Here is a 24,321-nt window from a genome sequence, read left to right on the forward strand (position 1 = left end):
TTGCACGGCCCATGACCAAATGTCAACTTATCAGAGCAAGCAAAAGAAAATATACAATAAATAATTTCAAGAATTATGCTGTGTCTGCTTGAGCAAACGCCCACACAACTGCTGCAGGATTACTTCAACCGCTCCAGAACCTTTCGCATTAACACCAACTCACTGCCTAAAAAATCACATACGTAATACTGTAATGCAGTCAATGCCAGAGCCTTTAACTGCAACCTTTCAAATCAATTAGGAGCAAAACTCCACATGCAAACAGAAGGAAGGAAAATATCTGAAGACCCATTTTTATTCACAGCCAAGCAGCTACAAAACTGTAGCTGAATGGAGATGGCAAAAAAGCCAAGGCTCAGTACAGACGCTGGGGAGGCCCCATTGTGGACTTGATGTGCAGAGACCGAATGTTCTGCCAGTTCTTTTTCAACAGGGACACCAAGTAGTTGATGGCCAGGTTGATGTTCTGAGCCAGCTCGTCAGGGGACATCTTGACATTGCCTACAGCAACTGCAAGACACAGGACCTGAACAGAAAAAAAAAAAAAAAAAAAAAAAAAAAAAAAAAAAAAAAAAAAAAACCCAATTCCACATTGAATGCCATAGACCACACACCAGGTCAAAAATAAATTGGTTACTTCACTCAGAGGATGCACAAGTAATCAATGAAGCCATTCATTGCCCAGTGCTAAACTCATCACAGGCACAACCATTGTGACTGCAAGTCCAACATGTCACCAGCATGCTGTGCATATCCAACACGATGACCATACTAACTACACCTATGCTGTATGCTTGTTTTTAACATCCCAAAATGACTCTGGCTATGGGGACATCATACAACAGACATTTTGTGGTTCACTGATCACAACGCCGTCATGGTATGTAGTCATTTCCCCTGACTTAAGTCACCCAACTGGCAAAAACACAACTACATGTCAGTCCACCCAGTCACTGAGCTGCCACAGTAGGGTAACTCATGCTTTGGGCACTATTTTCGGCAACTATCTATCGACAACTGTTACAACAGACAGTACATGGTAAATGTCCCAGATTTGAAATGTTGCCTGAACTCAGTATATTCTAAAGAAACTGGCAACTATTGCAATGCAACTAGTTATGTAAACAAGTTGTAAACACAAAACTTTGCAGCAAAGTGGCCGCAAGGAGGGGCTAAAGCAAGCATTTGCACTGAACACAATCTTGCGATTTCCTAATATCATTCACTCAAGTACTTATCCAATGCTAAAGCAGGGCCTGGTCCGTACTCCAAAATCTGCGCCGCCCACCTTACATCAAGTAAGTCGATTGGTGGAAACGGCAGAACTGACTAAGACTTGGAAGATCCGGCGTGTCCATTGATCAGATAAATTGAGATTGGGGAGACAGTGACACAAGCTTGGAATAAAGACCCAGGGCATGCAGGTCGACAACGGTAATCCTCGTATAATAAAACTGCACATAAACGTAATGCAGCTCTGAGCATTTAGTTCCCTACACCTTGTTATCACTGACCACAAAAGAAAACAGCAGGTCTGCATACCTTCTTCATCTGGAACTTGATGGTGGCCTTGACTTCGTCAAGCTTTGCCATCATGGACTCATTGTGAGTGAGCAGCGTGGGGAACTTGCCCGCCTTGTTCAGACCAGGACCCAGGAGACGGGGAATCTGCTTGATGAGAGACTCTGACGCCATGAAGGCATCATACTTCTTGGCTGCAGTCGGGAAAAAAAACAAAGGAATAGAATTGAGCTGAGGTCACTATGTCAAGTATAGCTCTTCACCTGGGCATATACTTAAAATGCGCGTTCAAGCCGGCAAAGGCACAGAAATGCATTTTACAACACTGAAGGCCAAAGTGAATGCAAATTCGCGGTTAACGAATATTAAACACTATGCACATTGTCGAAACCAGCATGCTGCTAAAGTAGGGAAACCGGCGGGTAGACGCAGCCCACATAAGCTTTGCGGAAATTCTGACAGATGGCGCAGCCACTGACATTTAGCATGGCGCATTAAAGCTGTTTCGATGCCTGACACCAACGTTGCAACTGCTTATATTACAACTTTCAGAAAGGTAAATTATTCCATAATAGTACAGCTAGAAGTGAAAGGGAACAAGGGAGCGCGTGGCCTCCATTTTCAAATGCGCTGCCAGACAGGTGCTAAGAATCAGTGGTATAGACTCACCTAAACTAAGCTTGGTCAACTGCTGTTTGAGGGTATACCCTTGGTGCAACCAATTCCCGTCTTTTCTTGGTGGCAGCGCTTTGTAAAGCGGCAAGGCCACGCGCTCTCGTGTTCCTTTTCATTTTGCTTCTAGCTGTACACTCCAAAGCGCAATCTGCGAAACCGCTGGAGACCATACACGGCGGACTGGTGCATTCCAGCTCTGTGCCTTTGGCTACAGACAAATTTGTCCAAGAGTATTGCAAAATGAAAATCAGCCAAACCCCTTGGCTTTTGTAAAGGCTACCAGTTCAGACCAAGTTGTGTCTTATCACCAGTATTTCAGGTAATACATGCATATCAAGTCATCACACACTGGTAGCACTGCAGTCGAAGGCCTTTGCTCAGAGGAAGCAGACAGTAATGCAAGACACCACTCAGGAGAAAACATACCAAGCTTTTTGACAAGCTTCTTGCTCTTGTTCAGCTTCTTCAGGGCCTCAGTGTCCATGCAGGCAAGGTTGTTGGCCTTGGCTTCATCACAGTGCTGTTGGTCTCCAAGGATGCACACCTGGAACTTGGGCCTAGGAATGTGCTTCAGCCTGTTGGTGGGGATAAAATAGTTGGAAACAAGGCTTACCACCAGTAGCAAATGCTCAATATTAAATGATCAGAAGCACCACCACCAAGCTACTAACTCAAGATCTGCAGCAAAATGTGAGGACTCATTACTGTAAATCTTGCATCATGCTCAGAAAGGCACAGGCATAATCAGCGTTAGTTCATTGCCCAGTGCTATACTCGTCATTGCAGTGATGCACACATCAAATTAGGGGAGAGCAGATGTTATTGCGCAGTTTGCCCTACCCTGGACCCAGGATGTCTTGCAAGCTACGCTTAATTTCCCTGAAATTCCTTGGCAAAACTCATTAACCAATGCGGAGGAAAGAATGTCCGTGAACACTGAAAAACACTAAATGCATGGAACGTCCAATTACTGGTTACGCCCATACCCTCGCAAAACGCGCACATTGTAGCTACTAAACCAACCCCGTACGACCACTGCACTCGGCATGCAGAGCAAGTACTGACGGCAGATGGAAGTGCACTGGTCATACATACGACTGTCGGCAGTCTCCGGGAGCGACCAGGCGAAATGTTATTGGTGCCGCCGAAGCGAAACACCTCCCCACTGTTTTAAGACTCTGGGTTCGAGTCCGCCCGGCTTCGGTTAAGATAACCGAGCTTCCTGTCCTGCTCCAGGCTTTGGCGTCAGCGATATTAAAAGATCCGCCTTTAATACGAGACATTGTAATGGAGCGTTCCCATATCTTGCGAATTTCCGTTCGCGTAAATGCATTTTGCAAACATCTAAATTTGTGCGATATTGGCATGCAGATGCCGGTTTGAATGACATTCTAGGCTTAAGACTCAGGCGGGCTCTAGCGCGAAGACGCCAAAGGCTGTGCGCTTCAGGTCAAGTTTTTTTCGAGCGATGCTGGTCGAAGAGCAGCCATACTTGACGGTGCCCGAGAAACGCTTGTCCTTCTGGGGGTCATAGTTCTTGAGCGCGATCTGCAGCTCCACGGTCTCGAGGAACTTCCGGTGCTTGCGCGCAGACTCCTGCAGGACCGCGTTGACGCAGTCGTACAGCGTGTCCCTGCTCACCTTAGAGCTGCGTAAGAAAAATGAAAGGTATTAGACTCTTTGAATCTAATCAATGAAGCATTTCATAAAAAGCACGCAAGGAAGCAAGCATCACGCTTAACACGAAGTAGCAGCCATTCGAGAAACTAGATAAGCCCTTCATAATAAATAAAAGCATGTAAACGAGAAAATAAACTAACCAGCTTGATTAGCAAAGTTTCAACTATCGACTAGAGAATAAATACAGGCTGAGAGTTAATATTCTGAGAAGGATTGATCGGATTCCATACCTCATAGTCAACCATGCAACGCACACGCTAACACGGCGAACGTGAAAAGAACGAATAGATGACGCCCACGTGACGCGCCCGATTGGGTCACGTGATAAAACTTGCCCTGGTGGAAGAATATGCTACTTGAAACAATTTTGTTTAGCCTTATAAATAAAACCAAATAATAGGTAGTTTTATTCTTTAACTTTGCAATGATTAGTAGAAATTTTAAAGTTACAACATTTTGTTTTGTTACGGGACTAAACGCAGTGACGCTACCTGTTCAACGCTAATGCTGCATGTTTCGTGAGCTACGATTGGCCCAGTGCTGCCATTGACTGACGTCATGCGCGTAGCTCTGCCAATCACGTGACACGTTATTTTCTTTCCTAAACAGGCTGGTAGCTCGGTCATGGCTGCGACTGCTGTTGCGGTGTGGTGAACATCATGCCTTGAGACGCGTGTGTATTACCCGGATTTTTTATTCCCCGACGTGCTCATAGGCCCTCCCAAAGAAGAACGGAAGTGTCCCCGAAGCCGGAACCGCTGCACCTCGAGATGACGCCGGGAGAGACGGCACAGCCCGTCTCAGACGAGGCAAGTGGACCGCTATTTTTCGACGCGGTTTCGTCCCGTGCTCATTACGCTCGTGCCTGTACTCGCGTCGGTTTAAAGGGACCCGCTCCTGCGGTGTCGGTTCACCGGGCCGGTACTGGCTCTGAAAAAGAAAATCATAAACTGACGCTGCCCCCGCTAACCCGTGACAGTGAAGGCCGGCGAAGCTGACAGCGGTCTCCGTTTCTTCGTAGCATGTTGTTCGTTCGGCGGAGGTGTCTTCTCGTCAGCTGTTACACAACCCCCGCGTCCCCAACACGCAGCTAGGTGCTCAGCTGCTTGCGTCGCGAGCACCCGTGGCGTCGCTCGCCACTACTACATGGTCCACGCCGCGCACGTTATGTGCGCCATTCTTTTACTTTAATGTTTTTCTGCGACGCCGAAATAAAAAGAAAAGACGCCCTGCCTTCCGCGCCGACGTCATGAACAACGAGGACGTCAGCGTTCTTTTTTTCGTTTCTGCTCTCGCGCCCCGCTGCCCTCTTGTCCATTGTCTTGTAGAAGCGAGAGTGCTGCTTGACCTACGTGCCAATCAGCAGCTCGCCGCTTTCAGATTCAATGAATGAGCGGCGCGATAATGCAGTCCGCTTCGGCGACCCTTGCGGTATGTCGTGAGTGTGACCCCCTTCGAAACGATGCAAAAGTTGCGTTTCACCGAACCCGTTTGTTGTGGACGCCTTAAAAGTGAAACCGAATCGTGAGCAGCGAATCTGAGGAAACTTAGCGGGGAGAGCTGCCGGTTGGTCGACTGTCGGCGGAAAGGAAACTTGCAACACGGAGAGAGCGGCGTGCCGTGCGGTTTGTGCTCCAGAGGGGTCGTCTTTAGCGGAGCCAGTCGCCAAAAATGGGCCAGCCCGCCGGGTATTTTTAGCCGCTTACAGGCAACGCACCGACGTCGCGCGAGCCGAGTTTTTAAAGTGCGAAAGAGGTGTCTGCCGGCCGGGTTGCAAGCGTGGCAGGCGACGTACCGCGTGTTGCACTCTCTCGCTCCCCTGGTGGATCTTGTGCGATTGACGCGCGTTTCCTGGGAGCAGCAAGCGGCCTGCGCAATTGAATTGTGCGCTTTGCCGACTGTCGACGAGATGGCAGATGTGATGTCACGAGATTCGGATTATCTCGTTACGGCATGCGTCGCCGCTTTGTCGTCTCTCTCGACGAGATAACGGTACTGCAGTTGGCGTGTGGCACGCGATTCGGAGTATCTCGTGACTTCTTGCTGCCTCTCATGGTATCAGTGTTCACCCGTGATTCGGTTTTTAATTGTATGACAAAATTGCCCGTGAAAATAGAGCAAACTTCTATGGGAGCAGGGGTTATTTGATTGTCGAGCAAATTATCCACATTTTCAAGAGTTGGTTAAACCGAGTCAGCCCAACGAGGTCCTTGGAAAAGGGGTTCGACTACGGTGATGTTCAGTGATAGTGCTTTACTCCTGTCAGTAGGCGTAGTGTAGCTAGGTTTGCATAACTCTGAGCAGTCTGGAATAAAGTGAGCGCATTTGTGCCTCTTTTAGCTAGAGTACTTGGATTTCACACAAATTTTGCACAAGCTGTTTGTTGCTCACCGGCATGTTTCTGATAATCATCATCATCAGCCTGACTATACCCACTGCAGGGCGAAGGCCTCTTACATATTTCTCCACTTAACCCGGTTCTGTGCTAGCTGCATCCACTTGACCCCTGCGAACTTCTTAACCTCATCAGCCCACCTAACTTTCTGCCGCCCCCTGCTGTGACACACGATTCGGAGTATCTTGTGACTCCCATCCTAATTCTATGTTATGCTGTTTCAGTGCTAAACTTTCCCTCTAGCAGCTCCAAACCTTGAAGCTTGCTATATGGTCAGCAAAGTTACAGGTTCAAGTGGTCAGTGCCTCTCAGAGCAAGGCCTCCTAGCTAAAGGTCTAGTCCTTAGCATTGCAGCTATCCTCATCACACCCACTAATGTGCACCCATTAGCAGCTGACCAGTGCAGTTGACCAAGACAGAGACCTGCACAGAAAACGGGGTCCTATGGGACTGTGTGCGCCAACTTTCGTTACCTTTCTCGCTGTTGAAAGCACTCGGTTGACCTGTTCGTTTGGCAATATCATTATCATAAATTAATTTAAACAAACTGTATCCAAGTTTTAAAAAAAAAACAAGATCTTTGTCCGAGTTATACTTCAAAACTTCTGCCTTTTTGTATTTTAGCGGAGAGAGTTTATTTTTGTTTTTCTCTTGCCAGAGGACATACCGCGATTTCGCTTTGTGCGACGGCACTGCAGTTACCCGCTGCGATCTGCAGAACAGGTGCTTGTGCATTACAGTGTGGACAGATAATTAAACTATAACGATGAAGAAGAAATGACAGAACTAATAGACCCTTCTTATCAACGGGTTTACAGTAGCGCCAGGCTGCCAGTAGTGTTCTTTCCCTAGTGGCGAAGGCTATGAACTAGAAGGTGCTGGAGCAGTGCTATCTGTGCAGGTCTTTATCACTCAGTCTTGGTCATAACACTCAGCTCATTCATTGACACCACTCATTGGAGGGTTTTGCCGTTTTTGTTCTTGAGTTCTCTACTCAATAAACCTTGCTAGTCAAATTCAAGCATTAAATTTTATGCTTGCAACTTGTCCTGCAGTTAGATATGACCTCTGTTGACTATACACAGGGAAGTTAGCTTTTTTAATGGGGATGTGGGGCTAGAATCACAATTTTCAACAATTTTTTTTTTAATTTTTGTTGTTTTAGATTCAGCGTGTATTAAAGAAACTTTTCTCAAAGTCTGGTTGTCCTCTGCTCCATCAATTCTTTCTTTTGTGAGATGTAGTACACTCACAACAGAAAGCACCTATGGACACTGATTTCACGAAGCAGCCGCATAACGGATAAGACACTGAACGAGGAGTGCACCCCAAGTTAGTGCTTGCTTTTGCGCTCTCTAGCCAAAAAGGGCAACAGCAGATTGGTTGGTAAAATGAAACAGAAGCTTGGATTGACTACAGAGCAGCACATAATCACTAAACGCATTTTTTGCACCACTGGGACCCTCGCTTTATATGGAGCATAGACAGAGGCGCACCCAAGGAAAGCACTTCACGAGCGTAGGAACAGCTGTAAAGCTGGAAAAAAAAATATATAGAGGCAACTCGAAGCAGTCTCCACAAAGCAGTGTTAACCTCTGTTTTTGTTTAATATTTTGCTCAAGAGTACAAGCCAGCTGGTCCGATTTGTGTAGAAAGTACTTCTAAATTAAACTGTACTGAGGTGCTGAGGGGGGTCAGCGAACTCCACATTTGCTTCGTACCTTTGTTACAGCATCTTGCATAGCTCTGGTGGAGGTTTGTACCACAGTACTTTATAGCGACTTTAAGTAGTGCTGGTCGTGTGCAGTCACATGCGCTTTATTGCAGCTTTAGGTTTCGTCTTTTTATCTCTCTACAAAGTCTTGACGTTATCAACATGGGTCATTGTGCATTATGCCATCTACAGTGTGTTCTGCAGTTATACGCACTGCGTAGAATGCCTCTCGCAGTTAAACTGGCGAGGTGTTCAAGCTGAACTTTTGCACGAATGTGACATTTGGTTGTCTGCGTGGTATTGTACCACATTTATTTGGGTATGATTCGGTGAGGGAAACAAAAGGCCGCCGGAGAGTCTCCCAAAGCATGCGAGGCAGCAGAAAGGAAGACGAAAATGTCTCAGAATGCTGGGTCATCACATAGTCCACCAGACACCTCACCTCTTGCCAAAATGCAGAAGAGAAACATGAATTTGAGAAACCCTGAGAGGGAATAGAAGTGGAATGCGGCAAAATCTGGTAAATGAGGTGGCCGCAATTGGCTATTGATTACTCTGTTCAAAAAATATTTGCAGCCTCGCTTTCCTGAGGCAAAGTCACTTTGGAAGAAAATGTTTTGGACCATGGGGGGACAGTGGCCTTTTAAAAAGTGACAATAAAGACACTACCGTCAAACTTTTGTTAGTGCGAAATGCCTGTACGGTTCTTTGTGGCCATGTTGACACTTTTCCGGCAGTAGTGGGCATATTTATTGCCAAGGAAATCTATTTAAAAGCAGAACATTTTTTTTCTCCAGTCACTGGAAAGGACCCTGTGATCACTAGTTTTACACGAATGGCAACGAGGCCTAGCCTGATCGATCTGCAGCAAAAGAAAATGCGTGGCCACCGGTGACTGTATGTACGGATTGTTTAATTTTCTAGAACACATTTTAAAGGGTCCGTCTTTAGTGATAGTTGCCACAGGTCATTTAGTATGTAATAACTTGTCTGCACAGACCAACTTCAGTTTGTCCTTGGAATTATGTAATTGTTCACCATAGAAGCTATTGTTGCCAGGGTTGGCAAGACTCAGAATGTCCCCAACTTCTCACCCGCAGCATAGTTTGTTTTCACAAGCCTGACTGTATTAGCCATGCAGAACCCATTGCGCAAAAAGCCCCCAATCTCGCATGCAGTAAGGTCTTTCCTTTCTTGAGTAGAATTGTGGCAATGATTGCTTTGTTCTGTACAAACTATGCGCCTGCATTATACAAGGAGAGCAGACTTTTGGGGCTCTCTTTGTGTAACGTAAGATGGCCTCGGACAAATCAAAGGAAACTTGCGGGGGGCAGCGGAGTGGCATGCTTAGATCTCCACCGGGCCATCGCCACGTTGGCTGGAGTCCAGCTTTTTTGTTGGAGCGGCGAGGGATGGGCAGGGGCTGGTGGTGTCGTTGACAGTGTGGTCGGTCGTCGAGGGGAGTTCGTTGACGCCTCCGTAATGTAGGTGAGCCAGGTGTCGGCCAGGCGGTGCCAAGTTTCACGTCCCACGCCTTTTTCTTTTTCTTTTCCTCTTTCGCTCTTTCTTTTTTTCGCTCGCATTCTTTCTCGCTACACTCCACGTCCTCGCGGGCTCGTGTGCTTGTTGGCTATAGTCTGCCTCCTATTTCTGAATGGGTCAAGCGTTACTTAGTGCCATCGGGAACACTTTGCTTTCTCTGGCAGGCCGCCAGTCCTGAGCGGTGGGACTGGCCTTTAAATCATGTGCCCATAAAACTAAGCCCTATGGTGCTTTTGTTTGACATTGTTTCCCCTTTGCGGGGGCCTTTCCCAAGGCGGTACCTCATCTGGATGGGGTGATGTCTGGTTTGCTGCGGGAGATCTTTGCTTTCACTTTCAATGTTTCTGGCTGTAGATTGAACTTGGCTTCGGTTGTGATTTTACCATCTGCAAGAACATGGCAGCTGTGCTGTCTGGGCGTAGTTTTAATGAAACCGAAGTCAGACACGCACTGAAGTAGCACTGTTTCACTGGGAAATTGCACTTGCTTTTTACCTGTTTGTGCAGATAAACTAGCTGAGATTACGATGCAGAAACTGATGATTTGTCCCTTTCAATACCGGGTGTATTATTCTTAATGGCTTCTTTTAATGTTAACTTCACATAATTGGAGCAGATTTTTATTCCTTTTCAACTTGGAAACATTGAGTGCTGACTGGCTCTGGAAAAAAAAAAAATGTTTTTCAGTTCCAAGAAACGCGATGGAACACCTCGTGGTGCATTCAGTAAGGGCCGGGAAGCAGAAATAGTGTCGATGCTCATGCCACACTAACTTTTCTTGTCAACACTGCAGCTTCACCATTTTATTGATAATGAAATGGGAGTGCTTCGGGACAAGCTCGTGATTGACACTGCCACAGATGTTCCCACGTTTTTCCAGGAACTGTCATCCGCCATGCCAGCACATAGCTGTAAAGTTCAAAGAATGCTGATGTGGCGTTTTATGGCATTGTTGAATGCAGCTTGAAAGGCAGTTGCTTTGACACATTGTATACTTGCGCACTACTTACGTCAACAGCACGAAGAGCAGGTGGCAGTAGACGGTTTGATTCTTTCGTTTTCACACTGTTTCAAAGCTAATGAGCTGACTCTCGCTCTGTGGCAAGTGTGATCTGATCTGGCAATACTTCATCCTTTGCTGCAGTTGCTTGTTGTGCAAGGCAGACAGGGCAGTGACATCTTGTTTGTGTGGTTCCAAAGCTTTGTTTTTATTTTTCCCTGATCCATTGGTATGTATATTGGCATAGGCTTCCTTCCGCCGGCCAGTTTTCTTAATAGTAGTTACCTTGCTAAATGCTTCGCTGGATTTATATCCGTATGTTTGCTTTTTATGGATACATTACTGCAGTTAATCAGTTTTAATTAGGGCTGTACGAATATTTGAAATTTTGAATATCCTCATATTTGATTTGTTAAATGGATCAATAGTGAAAATTGAAAATTATTCGAAACTGTTTGAATACCTTTGCAAAATGTTCAATAATTTCGAATACTCATTTTACGTACAATGCTGCCTGCCATTGGAACATGTCTGGTTTTTCATAAAGTTGTTTAAAATTTTTGAAGTACGCTCCTGGTCCTGTGCTATTTTAATATTCCACCTTTTGTAATATCAACTTTTGTCTTTGCGAATGAGTGTTGGTCATACTGTATATACGTTTCATCCCTAGTCATTAACTGCTTAATCACTGCATGTTAATCTAGTCTTGCATCTGCATTTTCTGTGCCATTTCATAGCAAGTCCGAATGCCTTTCTAGTTAAGCATTAAAAAGTTTTGATGGCTAGTCTGAGAAGTTCTTCTCTTATCTTCTCCTTAGTTAATGTGATGTTCGACTGATGCCATGTAAACAGCTCTCTATTTCTAGCCATGCGTTCTAGTATTTCAAGGCTGTACATCTAGCCAAGCTGCGTGTAGTAATATTATTAACCCGTGCCAACTCTACTTGACTTTGCTGAGCACCAATTTCTTCTGATTACTGATTGTAGCTCTGTGCAATCTTTTTGTTTGATTTAAGACCAGAGTCTCCCCTTAAGATTGACTTGAAATCTCCTGTGGTCAAGGTCAACACAGCTGTGCATTTGTTGTGAACTGTAAATCAAACAGCATTTCGAAACAGAATTTAATTTCAGACGCTTTTTTATGCTTTGTATAAGTGTACAAATGATACGAACACATCTAGCAGAATATTCGATTCATATTCAGTTTGGTGCTTTAACAATTCGATTCGTATTAGATGCAGTTTTGAGCTACATTATTCATATTTGATTCGATATTTCGAGATTCGTATTTGATTCAGTTGGGAAAAAATACAATTCACACACCCCTAGTCGTAAAGGGAGTTGTATTGGTTTTGGCTTTACTTGTTGATCATATGTTCCTTTGCGTTCAGTTTTGCTACAATGCTGAATTAGTTTTTATGTGTACGGGGGCCTCCTGTATTAAAAAGTAAGGGTATAATAAAGTTATACTTGTTGCAGGTTTAAACCAAAACTGTTAACGGGTTGAAACTGTGTGATGGTTTAAAACCAGGTTTTTTTACAGAGTGTTGCAAATTCTTTTATTGCCAGCATGTATTGAGCTTCAGCAAGCATCTATGCCTTTGGTGATGACAACAGAGTAACACGTACTGGTTTCAGAAGAAGGCCTCGCGTGCAGAAGTTCTGTGACGTTTCATGCTGCACAGCTTGGCCAGGAGTGGTTGTTTTTGAACACCTCGCACGAAAGAATTTCCCCACTTGCTGTTGACATTTTGTGCAGTCAGTCATTGCAAGAGGAATTCAGTGGCTTGTGAGCTTTTTCAAAGCCACAGTTTTGGTGGTTTCTTTTCTTGCTCGGCAGCCTTTAATTGCAGTTATTAGCATACGCTTAGTTGCTCAGGGTATTGTCTCTATTTTTACCTTGTGTTGGCAGATGTAGCTGTTTCTATTTTATTGCAACGATTTCTTTAAATCCCTTGCCTGCATGGCACACGCTGTTCTGTATATATAAATACACAAACGGAGGTGCGACAGAAACACTGCAGCTTCATGTGGTTTCATTCAGGCAACCAACTTCAACGACAAATGTTTTCGTTTCCCACCCAGGTTCCCGTCGCAGCTGAACCGCAGGCATTATGCATCATTCGGGACATGACGACGGCACTGGTGAGGCGGCCCTTTCATCCCCGTTGAACAGTTGTCGTTTGACCTGGCCGAACGGTGACAGGTGTACTTCCACTACCTGTTGTCATCCTTAACCATATGATTAAGAGGCTGCTGGGCATGTTTTGATTAGCACTGTACATAATTTAGTGTCTTGTCGATTACTTGACAAACTTGCCAACTGGAAGTAAAACTGGAAGACAGCAAAGCTATGCATGTGAATTTTGTCTATCCAGGCATCTTCATGTAATAAAGTTTCTCGTTAGGCTATTGTTGCTTAAGCTTTATTGCATCGGTCAAGTTTTCAGTTTATAGGTATTTGCCTTCAATTTTGTCTACAGTACTAACTAGTACTGGGCTTTCTTGTAGACTATGCATACTGTGGTGACGGTCAGGTATTACTGATCACATAAAACTTGCAGTTCATGTAAGTGCCATGCTGATTTAGTGTGAAATTGGCTAAGAGCATATTTATTTAAATTGTGAAAAAAGTACTTGCGAGGTCTACTAAATATGTTATCACTAGAAACTTAGGGATGCACAGCAAGTATTACCTTTGCCTGCAATTTAGCCGGTGCTGCCCATTTAATTGGTAGGGCTAATTAAAACGATAGTTTCTGCAGTTGATCTTAGAGTTGTTTTTTCGCCTCCCTCTTCTCTCTCTTTTTCCGCCGTAGGCGCACAGCTCCAAAGTACCGCCTTCACCTATGGGGTCGTCGAACATGCTGAAGGTTACGTTGACACTGCCAGCGTCAACAACCGCTGTGGAGCTGATGCAGACAGTGGGGCGCCACTTCCAGTACGCTCCGGACTCATTCGAGTTGCTCTTGCAAAGGCTTACTGATGGAGATTGCGTGAGTGGCCCATATTCTCGCCCTTGCCTCTCCTTACCTTTTCCAGTCACAATGCAGTAGCTGCTAGGAGCTTGCATTGAGCCTGGGGTTGTTTAGCCTTCTTTCTGTGTGATTCTGGGTATGTGCCGAAAAAGATGATGCACAGTAACACATACTTCCAGCCTGGCAGCAGTCCAGTGCTACCAGTGTCTGGCTGCATTGGTTTTTGGGTGCAGGATGAATTGCTAAATTAAAAATGCAGATGTCATGGCGAGGCATGTTTAAATTGGCTATTGGTCAATTCGCGGTGCATGTACAGAATGATTCGAAACGAAATGCATTATTAATCATTGAAAAAGTTCGGAAATTTTAACAGAACAGAAATCCGGGAATTTTCCTCCACTGGATGGTAGTTTGTGCCTGAAGTGGATAGTTTGTCTACATTGAGGCATCAGCCTGGCTACGGTTGACACCGTGAATCCAGTTGATCCATGGCCACTTACTGTTTGTTGTCCGTTCTCCCATCGCCAGGTGCCAGTGCACACGTGTGAGGAGCAGACCCTGCAGGAGCTGGGCTTCTCCACAGACGGCATGAACCGCAACATGCTAGTCATGTACGACCGGAACCGCGAGCCCCCCAAGCGACTCATGGTGGGTGTCTCCTTTCCTGTCTGCTTGACTGCCAGAGGTCGTGGCAGTTTTTTTTTGTTTGGAGCGCAGATCTTGGCCGCCCATTCCTGGGTGGCGCTTCATAGTTGTAGCCGGCGTTAAAGGTGTAACCAGCCACCTGCCATAGCTAGCAGGTGGTAGAGTGGAGAGTCCAGTTTGCCTCATTTAGACTGGAGGGATGAGGGGAGAGCCAATGGGTTGCTTAATGGTTCGGGCTGTGTGCCAAGAGTGAAGGATTGTGCAACGGGCATGATGCTGAAACTATGGTAGGAAGATTATGGTGGCAGGAGGTTTGCGAGGGGTTAAAAATGCGGGATCTGAGAGTGATACTACAAAAATCTAGAGTGACTAGTGTGAAAGTAGAAGGTTATGGGGAGGACCTAGGAATGCATCCCACAGAGGGGCAAGATTGAAAGGTGGAGGAAGGGGGATGTGCCTTTAGGAGCAGCAGGGCAGTGAAGGGAGAGGGGGAGGTGGAAGTGCAAGGTGGAAAGTGAAGAAGGAAGGTAAAGTGGGTGGTGGGCCTTGTTTGTGAGCTAAAAATAGCAAGCATGCCCCTGGCATGTGGCAGTTGGCAGGCCACGTGGATTGTTCTGCTGACCCCTTAATTTGTGCTCTAATCTCACGCATTCTCATGAGCTTTTACTCATAAGCTATCACATTATGTGAAAGACCACCTGACATAGATGTAGAGCCCCACTTTAACCAAGCCATACATATTTGGTCTCGTGACGACGCACAACCCACCTACCAGTCGAATGTCTGGCCATGTCACCTGCCAACTACCACCTGCCATTGCCATGCTTGTTATTCTTCGCCCACATCGCCGTCGACATTGAGGGTTTTCTGCAGAATGGGGCCTTTCGTGAGAACGAGGTTAATGTCTGAACAGCAAATTTCTTATTAGGAAGAACTGCAACTGTCGGCCATTTAATTTTTTTCTGTCTTTTACTGTGTGGTGGGTTCCTAAATTGTGGGTGTAACATTTAGAGATTATGTAGCTACTCTTGTGTAAACAAGCTGTCCTTGTAATATTGTTAACAACACCATCTTTCCCTAGATATATTGAGATAAACATGAAATTATCTATATTGAACTCTAACAATCCTGTTCGAAACTGAAGCAGTGTAATATGTACTTGCATGCTAAACAAGTCCAGTAGAGCATTCATTGTATCAAAGTAAGGATTCACATGCATGTTTTTTTATAACTTTGTTTATTGCCTTAAGACATGAAGGGTGTTGTTAACATAGTGGAGGGGGGGTGTTAAATAAATACTGTTGGTGTGAATAAATTGATTTGAATTGAATAAGGTAGAGAGTAGGCAAGAAAGCATGCGGCCAATTGTTTCTGCAGCAGCTATTGTAGTGAGCAGATTGCCTCCCTTGGTCCTAAGAAATTTTGTACTATAATTTTTTGAGGTGGTCAGCATATATAGTGTAAAGTGATCTCATTTTTTCCTGGATACTAGGTGAATCAGTCATGTGAGGTCCTACTGTTGATTTAAGTGCATTTAACATCGCATAATGGCCTTGCACCCTAAAACCCAAGGCATATATATCCGATTTCTCTGCCGAGGCTTACCTTTTCATTCGGTGCCCAGGGTCCCGAGTCGGACGATTGCAGTTCATCCTCAGCAGCGGCAGCCGCCGACTGGGTCCGCAGCACTCGGGGAGCTGCCGGGGAGAGCAAGTACTACCCGGCCACAGCGGACACAAGAGAAGCCACTGGTGGGAACCCTCTCTCTCTTTCGCCCTTTATTGGGGTCATGGGATTGGTTGGGATACTGTGGGATGTCTAGGGACATCTCACAGTATGTCCCCAGACATCACACAGCGCTAGATATCACATGTGATGTCTAGTGCTAGGGACAGCATTTGTATTATGGCTGGTACTGTCTTGATATAAAGCAGCTGTATGCCTTCATGTGCAGGGCTGGTCTGTGATTGGATGGTACCTCCACTAGTTTCTCCCTGGCTGTTGTGATAAGATAAAGTATCAACCGATTGCTTACCCATAATTAGTCATCCTGGTAGTGTTATTGACTGGCTCTCAAACGAAAGACAATCAAGGATCAGCCCTTCACAGTTATCACCATCAGGATCAGCCCTCCACAATTATCGACACATGAAAAGTTGACATCTGCTCTTATTGTGATTTGCTGGAGTCAAAATCGTGTTTTTTCCTCTGATTGCTAGAACCTAGGATATTGTCTCGCTGGCTTTTTTTACGGACCGGTCACTGTTCCCTCCAGGTCAGTCCTAGCTGTTGTGATTGAGCACAGCTTAGTCATGTGCCAGTAATGTATCAATCTTGTTGTTAATGATTTGCGCCCTTCACTACTATATCTACTTGGTTCTCAGCTATGGTTCATTTCGGTTTAGTTTTTATCTTTTGCATAGTGTCAATCCCATACTGGATTATAACAGCAAAGGCAAGAGCTAAATGTTATTAGTAAAACAAGCACAGTAAGGCTTGCTATAATAATAAGTCCACTATTGTAATGAAGTATGCTTTTCTTCATGTTGCCAGTGCTGGTGGTGAATCCTGTGTGTGCTACAGTTGACTGCAGTCTCTGTCCAAATCTGTCATGTTGCTGCATGTCACTTATTGAGTGCTTTTCTTTATTATTTTTGTTTTTTCTCCTTTCTCCAGGTTATGTGGGCCTTGTAAATCAAGCCATGACCTGTTACCTGAACAGCCTGTTACAGACTCTGTACATGACACCAGAATTTAGGAATGCACTGTATAGGTGAGCTGTAATCATCCTCCTTTTTAGAGAAACGTGCACCCTTCGCGGTGGTGCGGTGGTTAAGGTGCCTGTCTGTCGAGCCAGGGCTTCTGGGTTCGGTCGTGGCCACAGTAGCAGTATTTTGGTCGAAGGGAAGCGTTAAGCGCCTGTACTCTGGTAATGTCGGTGCAGGTTAAAACAACCCCGGGTGGTGAATTTTTCTTAGCCCTCCACTGCATCATCCCTCTTGGATCGCTATGTACAATTAAACCTCAATGTAACGAACTTTGATGCAATGAAATCCTTGTTGTAATGAGGTATTTTGGTTTTCATAACTTGGTGTCTATAGAACGCCATGTATTTTTGGCCCCACTATAACAATATTGCCCCGCCGGGGTGGTGCAGTGGTTATGGCTCTTGACTACTGTGCCCAAGGACGCAGACAGCTTTTCAATGGAGACAAAAAGCTAGGCGCCCATGTGCTGTACGATGTCAGTGCACGTTAAAGAACCCTAGGTGGTCGAAATTTCCGGAGTCCTCCACTACTGCGTTTCTCGTAGCCTCAGTCGCTTTGGGACGTTAAACCCACGAACCAAACACAAAAGTGAATTTTATCACACTTTCAGTGCAGTGAAATTTCATTGCTGCCTCGAAACAAACCAGCGGAAAAATTGTGCTGCGAGTGCAAAAGGTTGAGCGGAGCGCGTATTGAAGCACACGGAGTGTGTGCGTGAAGGAGCAGCGCCCGGGAAACGGATGGAGTGCATGGTGGCAGAGCGTGCCGTCTTCTGCACCATCTGGGGCAGTACGAGTGAGGTTCACGAACATAGTGTTGGGGGAAGCCACTAGGTGGCGTGAGTGTCTGCGCATCTTGCAGCCAGCAAGACTGGATGCAGCTCCAGCGAAATGTCGCAGTCAGTCACAATCCTGTCTGAACTGGGCGACTGGATGCCAAATGCAGTGCGGCTCTTGTATTCAGTCACAATCCTGTCTGAACTGGGCGACTGGATGCCGAATGCAGTGCGGCTCTTGTATTCAGAGGGCCCTGCGCTGTGATTATTGTTTTTACTGATAAAGCTCTGTAAAATAACTGGGAGGGTAGGCACATTCATCCGCCTGACAACCTCACTTTCTGCTTGGATGCTGTGCGCGGATGGGAACAAAGACACATGCTCGCGCTTGCAGCGCTAATGTGACTATCATTCTGAAATGGGTTTCGGTTCATCAGGTCAGAGGGCACTGTTTTAGCTGTTTGTGACTTGGAGAAAGTGAGGCGAGAAAGCCGGCGCGGCCCATCGTTGCCAGTCTTCATTTCCATGGCTCCCACGCGGCTGCAGCGGCAGGCAGCCGAACAAGCCGTTGAATTGGCTACGTGGTCGGGAACTCAAGTTCAGGTGGGCGGGGAGGATGGTGAAACCAAATGTGTACGTCCGCAGCGTCCCCGTTTCGCACATAACACCCAATTTGACCACAATTCAAGGCTCTCGCTCTGCATGGTCTGTGTAATGTTCTGGAAATGTTCTATGAAATGCATCGTGACAAATTTCGATGTTGCAAAATTTCAGTTTAACGAAGTAAATCGCAGGTTTTACTGACTTCATTATATTTTGCCAATGACAACTAATGTTTTGCTCACTAAGGAGCCTGGTGAATTTTGTTTAAAGTTGAGAGAGAGTTGTCAAAATAGACCTTCCCAGGACGGCTGTAAAGGGGCAGTAGTGTAAAAAACTGTATTCTCATTCAGTGAAGTAGTTTTCCCGGCTACAGTTTTCTTCATTTTTCTCCTGCAGCGTTTGAATTTGGCTGCCTGCTGCCATTTTAGTCTGTGAGGTGTACCTTGTGAGCTTTAGGGCACTCTTCTAGAAATGTGGTAGCCGCTGACTTCTTTGTTCTAGCGTTCGTATTGAAAACTGCAAAGCAGCAAAATAGGTGTTACGGACCTATATTAGGGACTCTGATGCTTGAAGCCATGGGATTTCCATTTATGTGACTCTCTCAGCTGCATCAGGAGTGCTGATTGATTGCTCGTCTGCAAGCACGATGCATTGTCTCAGTCCATCACGCAAGCATCTAGCATCTGTGATTGCCTTTAAAAACCATCTGCCGATATTTGTTTCCTTCATGCAACGTTTATGGGACGTCATTTGCTGTTTAGATGTGAACTTTCTTATTCTAGCAAAAAATTTGAACTTCTAATAATACCGTCTTTACTCAAATGTAACATTTTTTTCATAATTTTTGGCTCTCAAAGTCTACCCTCGCTTTATAATCGAATACTGTGATTCATTTGGCAGTGCTGGCGTGTAGCCATATTGAATCCGCCACCACTCTGTTTCGGTTTCCGCAGTTTTACAATGTTATGTTGGCAATGTGGGTACTAGAGAAGCCAAATCAGCCAAATCCCAATTCATAAAAAGTCAAAACATTGCTCTTTTTGCTCGCGGGCTCAGAATCGCGTTGCCCCTTGATCACGCGCTTGTTGCATCTTTCGCAGTGGATTAACACGGTTACTTCAGTTATCATATTTCGCATGATGGCAACGCGCCGTGCACGCTACAACGCCCGCCTCAAAAAAGCTATTGTGATAATTCTACCTTACGTGGGTGGCGGATGGAGCAGGAGGTGATTTTTAAATGTTGTCCTGACCGCAAAGGCATCCCAATCGTCTGAAAGCACGAGAGTGAAAAGGAAGACTCTGTTTCTGAGAACCCGGCCTCCGAAAACGACGAATGAGCATCTTTTATTAGACTGCAATGACCATATTAAAGGTACCGTCTGTTGCAGAAGTTTGCAGCCCAACGCGCCGGCCGGAGTAGTAGTATCGCTCCCGAGAGGCGGCGCTGCGCCCGCCGGTGCTGCCTGGTGACGTAGCTATAAAGAGTGAGGAGGCTTGTTCTCCTCCCCTCATCGCGCGGCTGAGAGCAAAAATGTGCGATATCAACCGCGGGATGAGGGGAAGAGAACAAGCCTCCTCACTCTTTATAACTGCGTCGCCAGATCGCGCCGACGGGCGCAGCGCCGCCTCTCGGGAGCGATACTGCTCCTCCGCCCAGCGCGTTGGGCTGCAAACTTCTGCAACAGGCGGTACTTTATCAAGCGCTTATCTCGCGTTACGTTCGGGATTTTATTTTTTGCCATTGGGCAATATGGAAAGTCACCCCTCGCGTTACATTAGAGTAAATACAGTACACATGTTTTCAGTGCAATTGTTTGTTCAATCGGCTGTGTGTTGTGCACGCAGGTGGGAATTTGACGGTACAGACCAGGATGCAGCCAAAAGTATACCCTTCCAACTTCAGAAGCTTTTTCTTTTACTACAGGTAAGGAGTAGTTAAGGTTAGCGCATGCTTGTATCCGGCAGTGTTAGCGTGACAATGCTTGTATGGTTTCTTGTTCGTGCGCTTTTTTTCTTAGACGTCATCAAGGCCTGCGATAGGAACAACAGATCTGACAACCAGCTTTGGTTGGGACAGCAGTGAAGGTAAGCCAAGTGTGCTTGGAATCTATCTATCCTGTGCTGTCGTGTACTCTCTGCAAAAATGAATTGCGACAAAGTTCCAAATATGCACATTTAACTGAACAAGGAATACAAAAAGGATCCATTGACGCTTTCAAAGACTGTTTGTTGAGCATATGAAAACAATAACTAACGCATTGGCATTCATCCTGTGCGAACTTGAAACTTCTCATTCTGCTGTTCATTTTAGAGTTGTTCCATCGAGGGTTCTGCAGAGCAGTTGGCAAGCGTGTACTGCAATAGTTGTGCATATTGTTGACCACTGTAATGTGTTGCTTTTGTAACTGATATTACTGTTGTTAAAGGTAGCTTGACATAGTTCACAGGACAGCAGTTAAAGATACTATTGTTTTTGTCGCCCCGCCGGGGTGGCGCGGTGTGGCACGGGGTTAGGATGCTCGACTGCTGTGCCCAGGGATGCCGGATCAAATCCCGGCAGCGACAACCACTGTTCGATAAAGGCGAAAAGCAAGGTGTCCATGTGCTGTGTGATGTCAGTGCACGTTAAAGAACCACAGGTGCTCGCATTTCTGGAGCCCTCCACTAGTTTCTCTAGCCTGAGTTGCTTTGGGACGTTAAGCCACAGAAAAAAACATTGTTTTTGCCAGTTTCTTCAGTCTGTCTTCAATGGCATACTAACCTTCCTAGGCGGTTGCTTTTGTGAAGCCTTCTCAGTTTCCCCTCTTTTCCAGGTTAGGAAACTGTGCATGCCTTTTTCGTGCCCTATCTTGACGCCTTTTTTCCTAGGATATGGCCTAGTTGGTTCTCAGCATGTTCAAGCGTTCAAATGTTGGTTCTAGCCTTCCCCTTTGTTTCCCCTCAGCGTGGCAACAGCACGATGTCCAGGAGCTGTGCCGGGTGATGTTCGACGCTCTCGAACACAAGTTTAAGCACACGGACCAGGCCAAGCTTATCTGCCAGCTATACGAGGGCAAGCTCAAGGACTACGTCAAGTGTCTCCAGGTGAGGTGACACGCCCTGGCGCTTGGTGTTTGTGATGCTTTTCCATTTTAAGCACCATCTAAATCCACTTTAGGCTGTGTCAGTGTATAATGCGTTTGAATTAGAACGGATGTGCCTGTCGCATTCTTGTGTGCAGCAGAACCTTGATCGTATGACTTTTGGGGGACCACGTAAAACCGCCTTACGGTACGGGCACCACCGTGCACCAGGAATCTGGCTTGATAGATGCGCTTGCTTCAATCAAAGATTTCAAAGCGAAATTTTTCCCCTTGTTCATTTTCACTTGAAGGGCACCCCATTTTAATTCTGCGAGAATCGGTGCTGAGCTCACACAGTCACATTGGAATTTTGGCTTCACTAAAAGGCAGCTCTAGACAAGTCGGGTGTCGGTAAATACGGTTGCTTCAACACGTTTTACAGGTTTTGCAGTCAGGTGTGTGAGCACGCTGGCAATCATCTGAAATAACTCACTCCACCATTTTGGCAGTAGCATCTGTATTAGGCTTGTCCACCGTAAGGGGAACAGAAACATAATCCCACCGGGTGGCAGTATGGGGAAAGTTGCTAGGCCTAATGTGCTCTGTACGGAAAGTGCATGCAAAAGAAATGCGTGGATGTGCGCAGAAGGTTCTCATTTAACAGGCATCCTCCTGGTCTCCTCCGTCCCCCTTCTGCAGTGCGGCTCTGAGAGTGCCCGAGAGGACACATTCTTGGACATCCCCCTTGTGGTCCGGCCTTTCGGGTCGAGCCAGGCGTACGGCAGCGTGGAGGAGGCGCTGCGGGCGTTCGTCACCCCCGAGACCCTGGACGGCTCCAACCAGTACCACTGTGAGAAGTGTGCCCGAAAGTGTGACGCCCACAAGGGGCTCAAGTTTGTGCGCTTCCCCTACCTGCTGACGCTACAGCTGAAGCGGTTCGACTTTGACCCCACCACCATGCACCGCATCAAGCTCAACGACAAGTGAGTGGAAGTCTCTTCAACTTAACTGGCCCATTGTTGGTGCTGTAGCACTGGCCCTACATTAGGCCGGACATTGTCAACACAACACCGATATTTAGACAGTGATTTGTTCTGCCTGGGTACCTAGCTGGGATCTTAGCGAGACTTCAGGAGAACTGTCAAATCAAGGGTGTGGAAAAAGTCGGTAGAATCTCATGGAAGCAAATCGAATTCAAAACCACTAAGTAAAGCCAAGCAAGTCTGCCATTCACATGTTTGAGTGAAAGGCTGAAGAGAATGAATCTTATCTTGCAGCAACTTGGGGAGCAGCCAGTTCCTCTTCCTTGATTTCATGGTCCACATTCTTAGCTGGTGTCGCTATCGAAAGTGTCGCTGTCTCCCTGACCTCGAGTCATCTGATTATTGGACACGTCAGAACCGGATGTCACTATCCACTTTTGGTTCCAATAAATTGACTCGAGGTCAGGGAGGTAGCGGCTATTTCGATAACGATGCAAACTATGAACACGGACCGATGGGACAAACTTTCACTAGGTCATGAATGGACAGGGTTAGAAATGAGGCGCCAAGAAAACAAATGAGATAAATGCTTGCATCGAGTGGCTCGTTTTCTTTCCTATTTTTTATAGGCTGTCATCAGTACGTCTCGATCCTGCAGCAACTTTTGAAGTAGAACAGTATTCGAAAGCCGAAATATAGGGCAACATTTTCTTTTTGAAAGAGATGACAGAGAAAAAGTTACCTGCCATGTTGTACTCATTGGCGAAAAACCTAAGGAAGTCTTGCGACAGTTAATCCCCATTATTGTCATTATCAGCAAAGTGCCATGATGATGTTATGACAGGGTCGAATGTAGATCTAAATAGGCCATCTAAAGATAGTGTGCAGGTATTACAGTCGAACCCGGGTATATCGAACCTGGATAATTCGAATTTTGGTTATATCGAACTCGCGGAATATCTTCTTGAAAATCCCATTTAAAAGTTTAGGAAAGTTGCGTCGTATATTGAACTCAGTTTCACCGGTCGTTCGATATATCGAACTCCGCACCACGCATTGGACAGTGCGCCTTCCGCAAAGACGATCGCATTGCCCTCGGCCGTTCGCCGCGTGACGTTTTCAAGCCACGCTCGGAAGGAATGAGAGGGCACAGTTCAGCGACGGCTGGTCTAGGGCAGCGCCGCGCCCTTTCCCCAAAGGCGCGCGCATCTGCGACGATCGCTGCCACATACCAGCACGTGACGTTTGCGAGCCATGTGCCGGAAGGAACGAGTGGGACCAGTGCAGCCGTGGTGCTCGGGAGAGGGGAAAAACACGATATAGTGAAGCGCAAAAGTGTGCCCACTCTTCTGCCGAGCTTTATCTCTCTTTAACAGGGTAGATATGCCAGTTGGTGAGACATAAGGAAAATAAAACCGCAGCAGGCACAGCCCTGTGTTGTCTCCACCCTTCGTCCTGTGCCTGCTGCGGTTTTATTTTCCTTATTTATCTCTCCCCTTCCTCTCTTTCCCGGTCTTCATTCGCAGCAGCACGCACTAGGCATGCGCGGACAAGCCAGCTCGGCCCGTGGCAGACGCTTTCTGGCTTTCTCCAGTGTGTGTTGTGAACCCACTGCGTGTGGCAGCTGACGTGTCGTCGTTCTGAACGTGCGTAAGCTATGGCGGCTGGGGACACTAAGAAGCGGCATTCTTTTTTTTTTTTTCGGGAGTCGTTCATCCTTGCTGTCGTGCTGAACGTGCGGCGTAGTGTATGCTATGGCGGCTGCGGATGTTAAGCAGCAAATTTATTTTTTTTTTTGCGAGAGTCATCCTTACTTGTGCTGAATGCGCGATGCAGTGTAAGCTATGGCGGCTGTGGACGTTAAGAAGCGGCAGTTTTTTTTTGCAAGAGTCTGTAATTCTTACATTTATGAATCAACGAAAGCATGCGGTCAGCTGCGGTCATTACACCAGCTTTTAGCATTGTTTGTTTCAAATGGC

The 24,321-nt window shown here is 46.2% G+C and overlaps 2 protein-coding genes across 4 annotated transcripts in view; one reads left to right on the top strand and one right to left on the bottom strand.

Moving 5' to 3' along the window:
• Nucleotides 1-277: 277 nt before the first annotated feature.
• Nucleotides 278-4,230, bottom strand: LOC146173490 (large ribosomal subunit protein uL1-like). 2 transcript variants are annotated; one of them, XM_084584018.1, is made up of 5 exons: nt 4,107-4,230; nt 3,689-3,844; nt 2,623-2,771; nt 1,543-1,715; nt 278-526 (listed from the first exon to the last, which is right to left on the bottom strand). In XM_084584018.1, exons 1-5 carry the CDS (start codon nt 4,109-4,111, stop codon nt 356-358), a joined length of 654 nt encoding a protein of 217 aa, XP_084440144.1. In that variant the 5' UTR covers nt 4,112-4,230; the 3' UTR covers nt 278-355. The 2 variants fall into 2 exon arrangements, with proteins under 2 accessions (XP_084440144.1, XP_084440143.1); XM_084584017.1 differs by lacking the exons at nt 3,689-3,844; nt 4,107-4,230 and adding an exon at nt 3,292-3,657.
• Nucleotides 4,231-4,448: 218 nt separating this feature from the next.
• Nucleotides 4,449-24,321, top strand: part of LOC146173491 (ubiquitin carboxyl-terminal hydrolase 47-like) — a 67,486-nt gene continuing 47,613 nt past the window's right edge. The window contains exons 1-10 of one of the 2 annotated variants that reach the window (XM_084584016.1): nt 4,449-4,685; nt 12,612-12,671; nt 13,346-13,522; nt 14,033-14,152; nt 15,774-15,900; nt 16,826-16,922; nt 20,143-20,221; nt 20,316-20,382; nt 21,242-21,381; nt 22,059-22,342. In XM_084584016.1, coding sequence (XP_084440142.1) covers nt 4,647-4,685; nt 12,612-12,671; nt 13,346-13,522; nt 14,033-14,152; nt 15,774-15,900; nt 16,826-16,922; nt 20,143-20,221; nt 20,316-20,382; nt 21,242-21,381; nt 22,059-22,342 — 1,190 coding nt within the window. In that variant the 5' untranslated portion in view covers nt 4,449-4,646. The remainder of the gene's footprint in view (nt 4,686-12,611; nt 12,672-13,345; nt 13,523-14,032; nt 14,153-15,773; nt 15,901-16,825; nt 16,923-20,142; nt 20,222-20,315; nt 20,383-21,241; nt 21,382-22,058; nt 22,343-24,321) is intronic. The other variant, XM_084584015.1, reaches the window with a different exon arrangement.

Source organism: Amblyomma maculatum, chromosome 11 (assembly GCF_055883805.1).
Source record: "Amblyomma maculatum isolate TAMU_Amacu chromosome 11, ASM5588380v1, whole genome shotgun sequence".
NCBI classification, from domain to species: Eukaryota; Metazoa; Arthropoda; class Arachnida; order Ixodida; family Ixodidae; genus Amblyomma; species Amblyomma maculatum.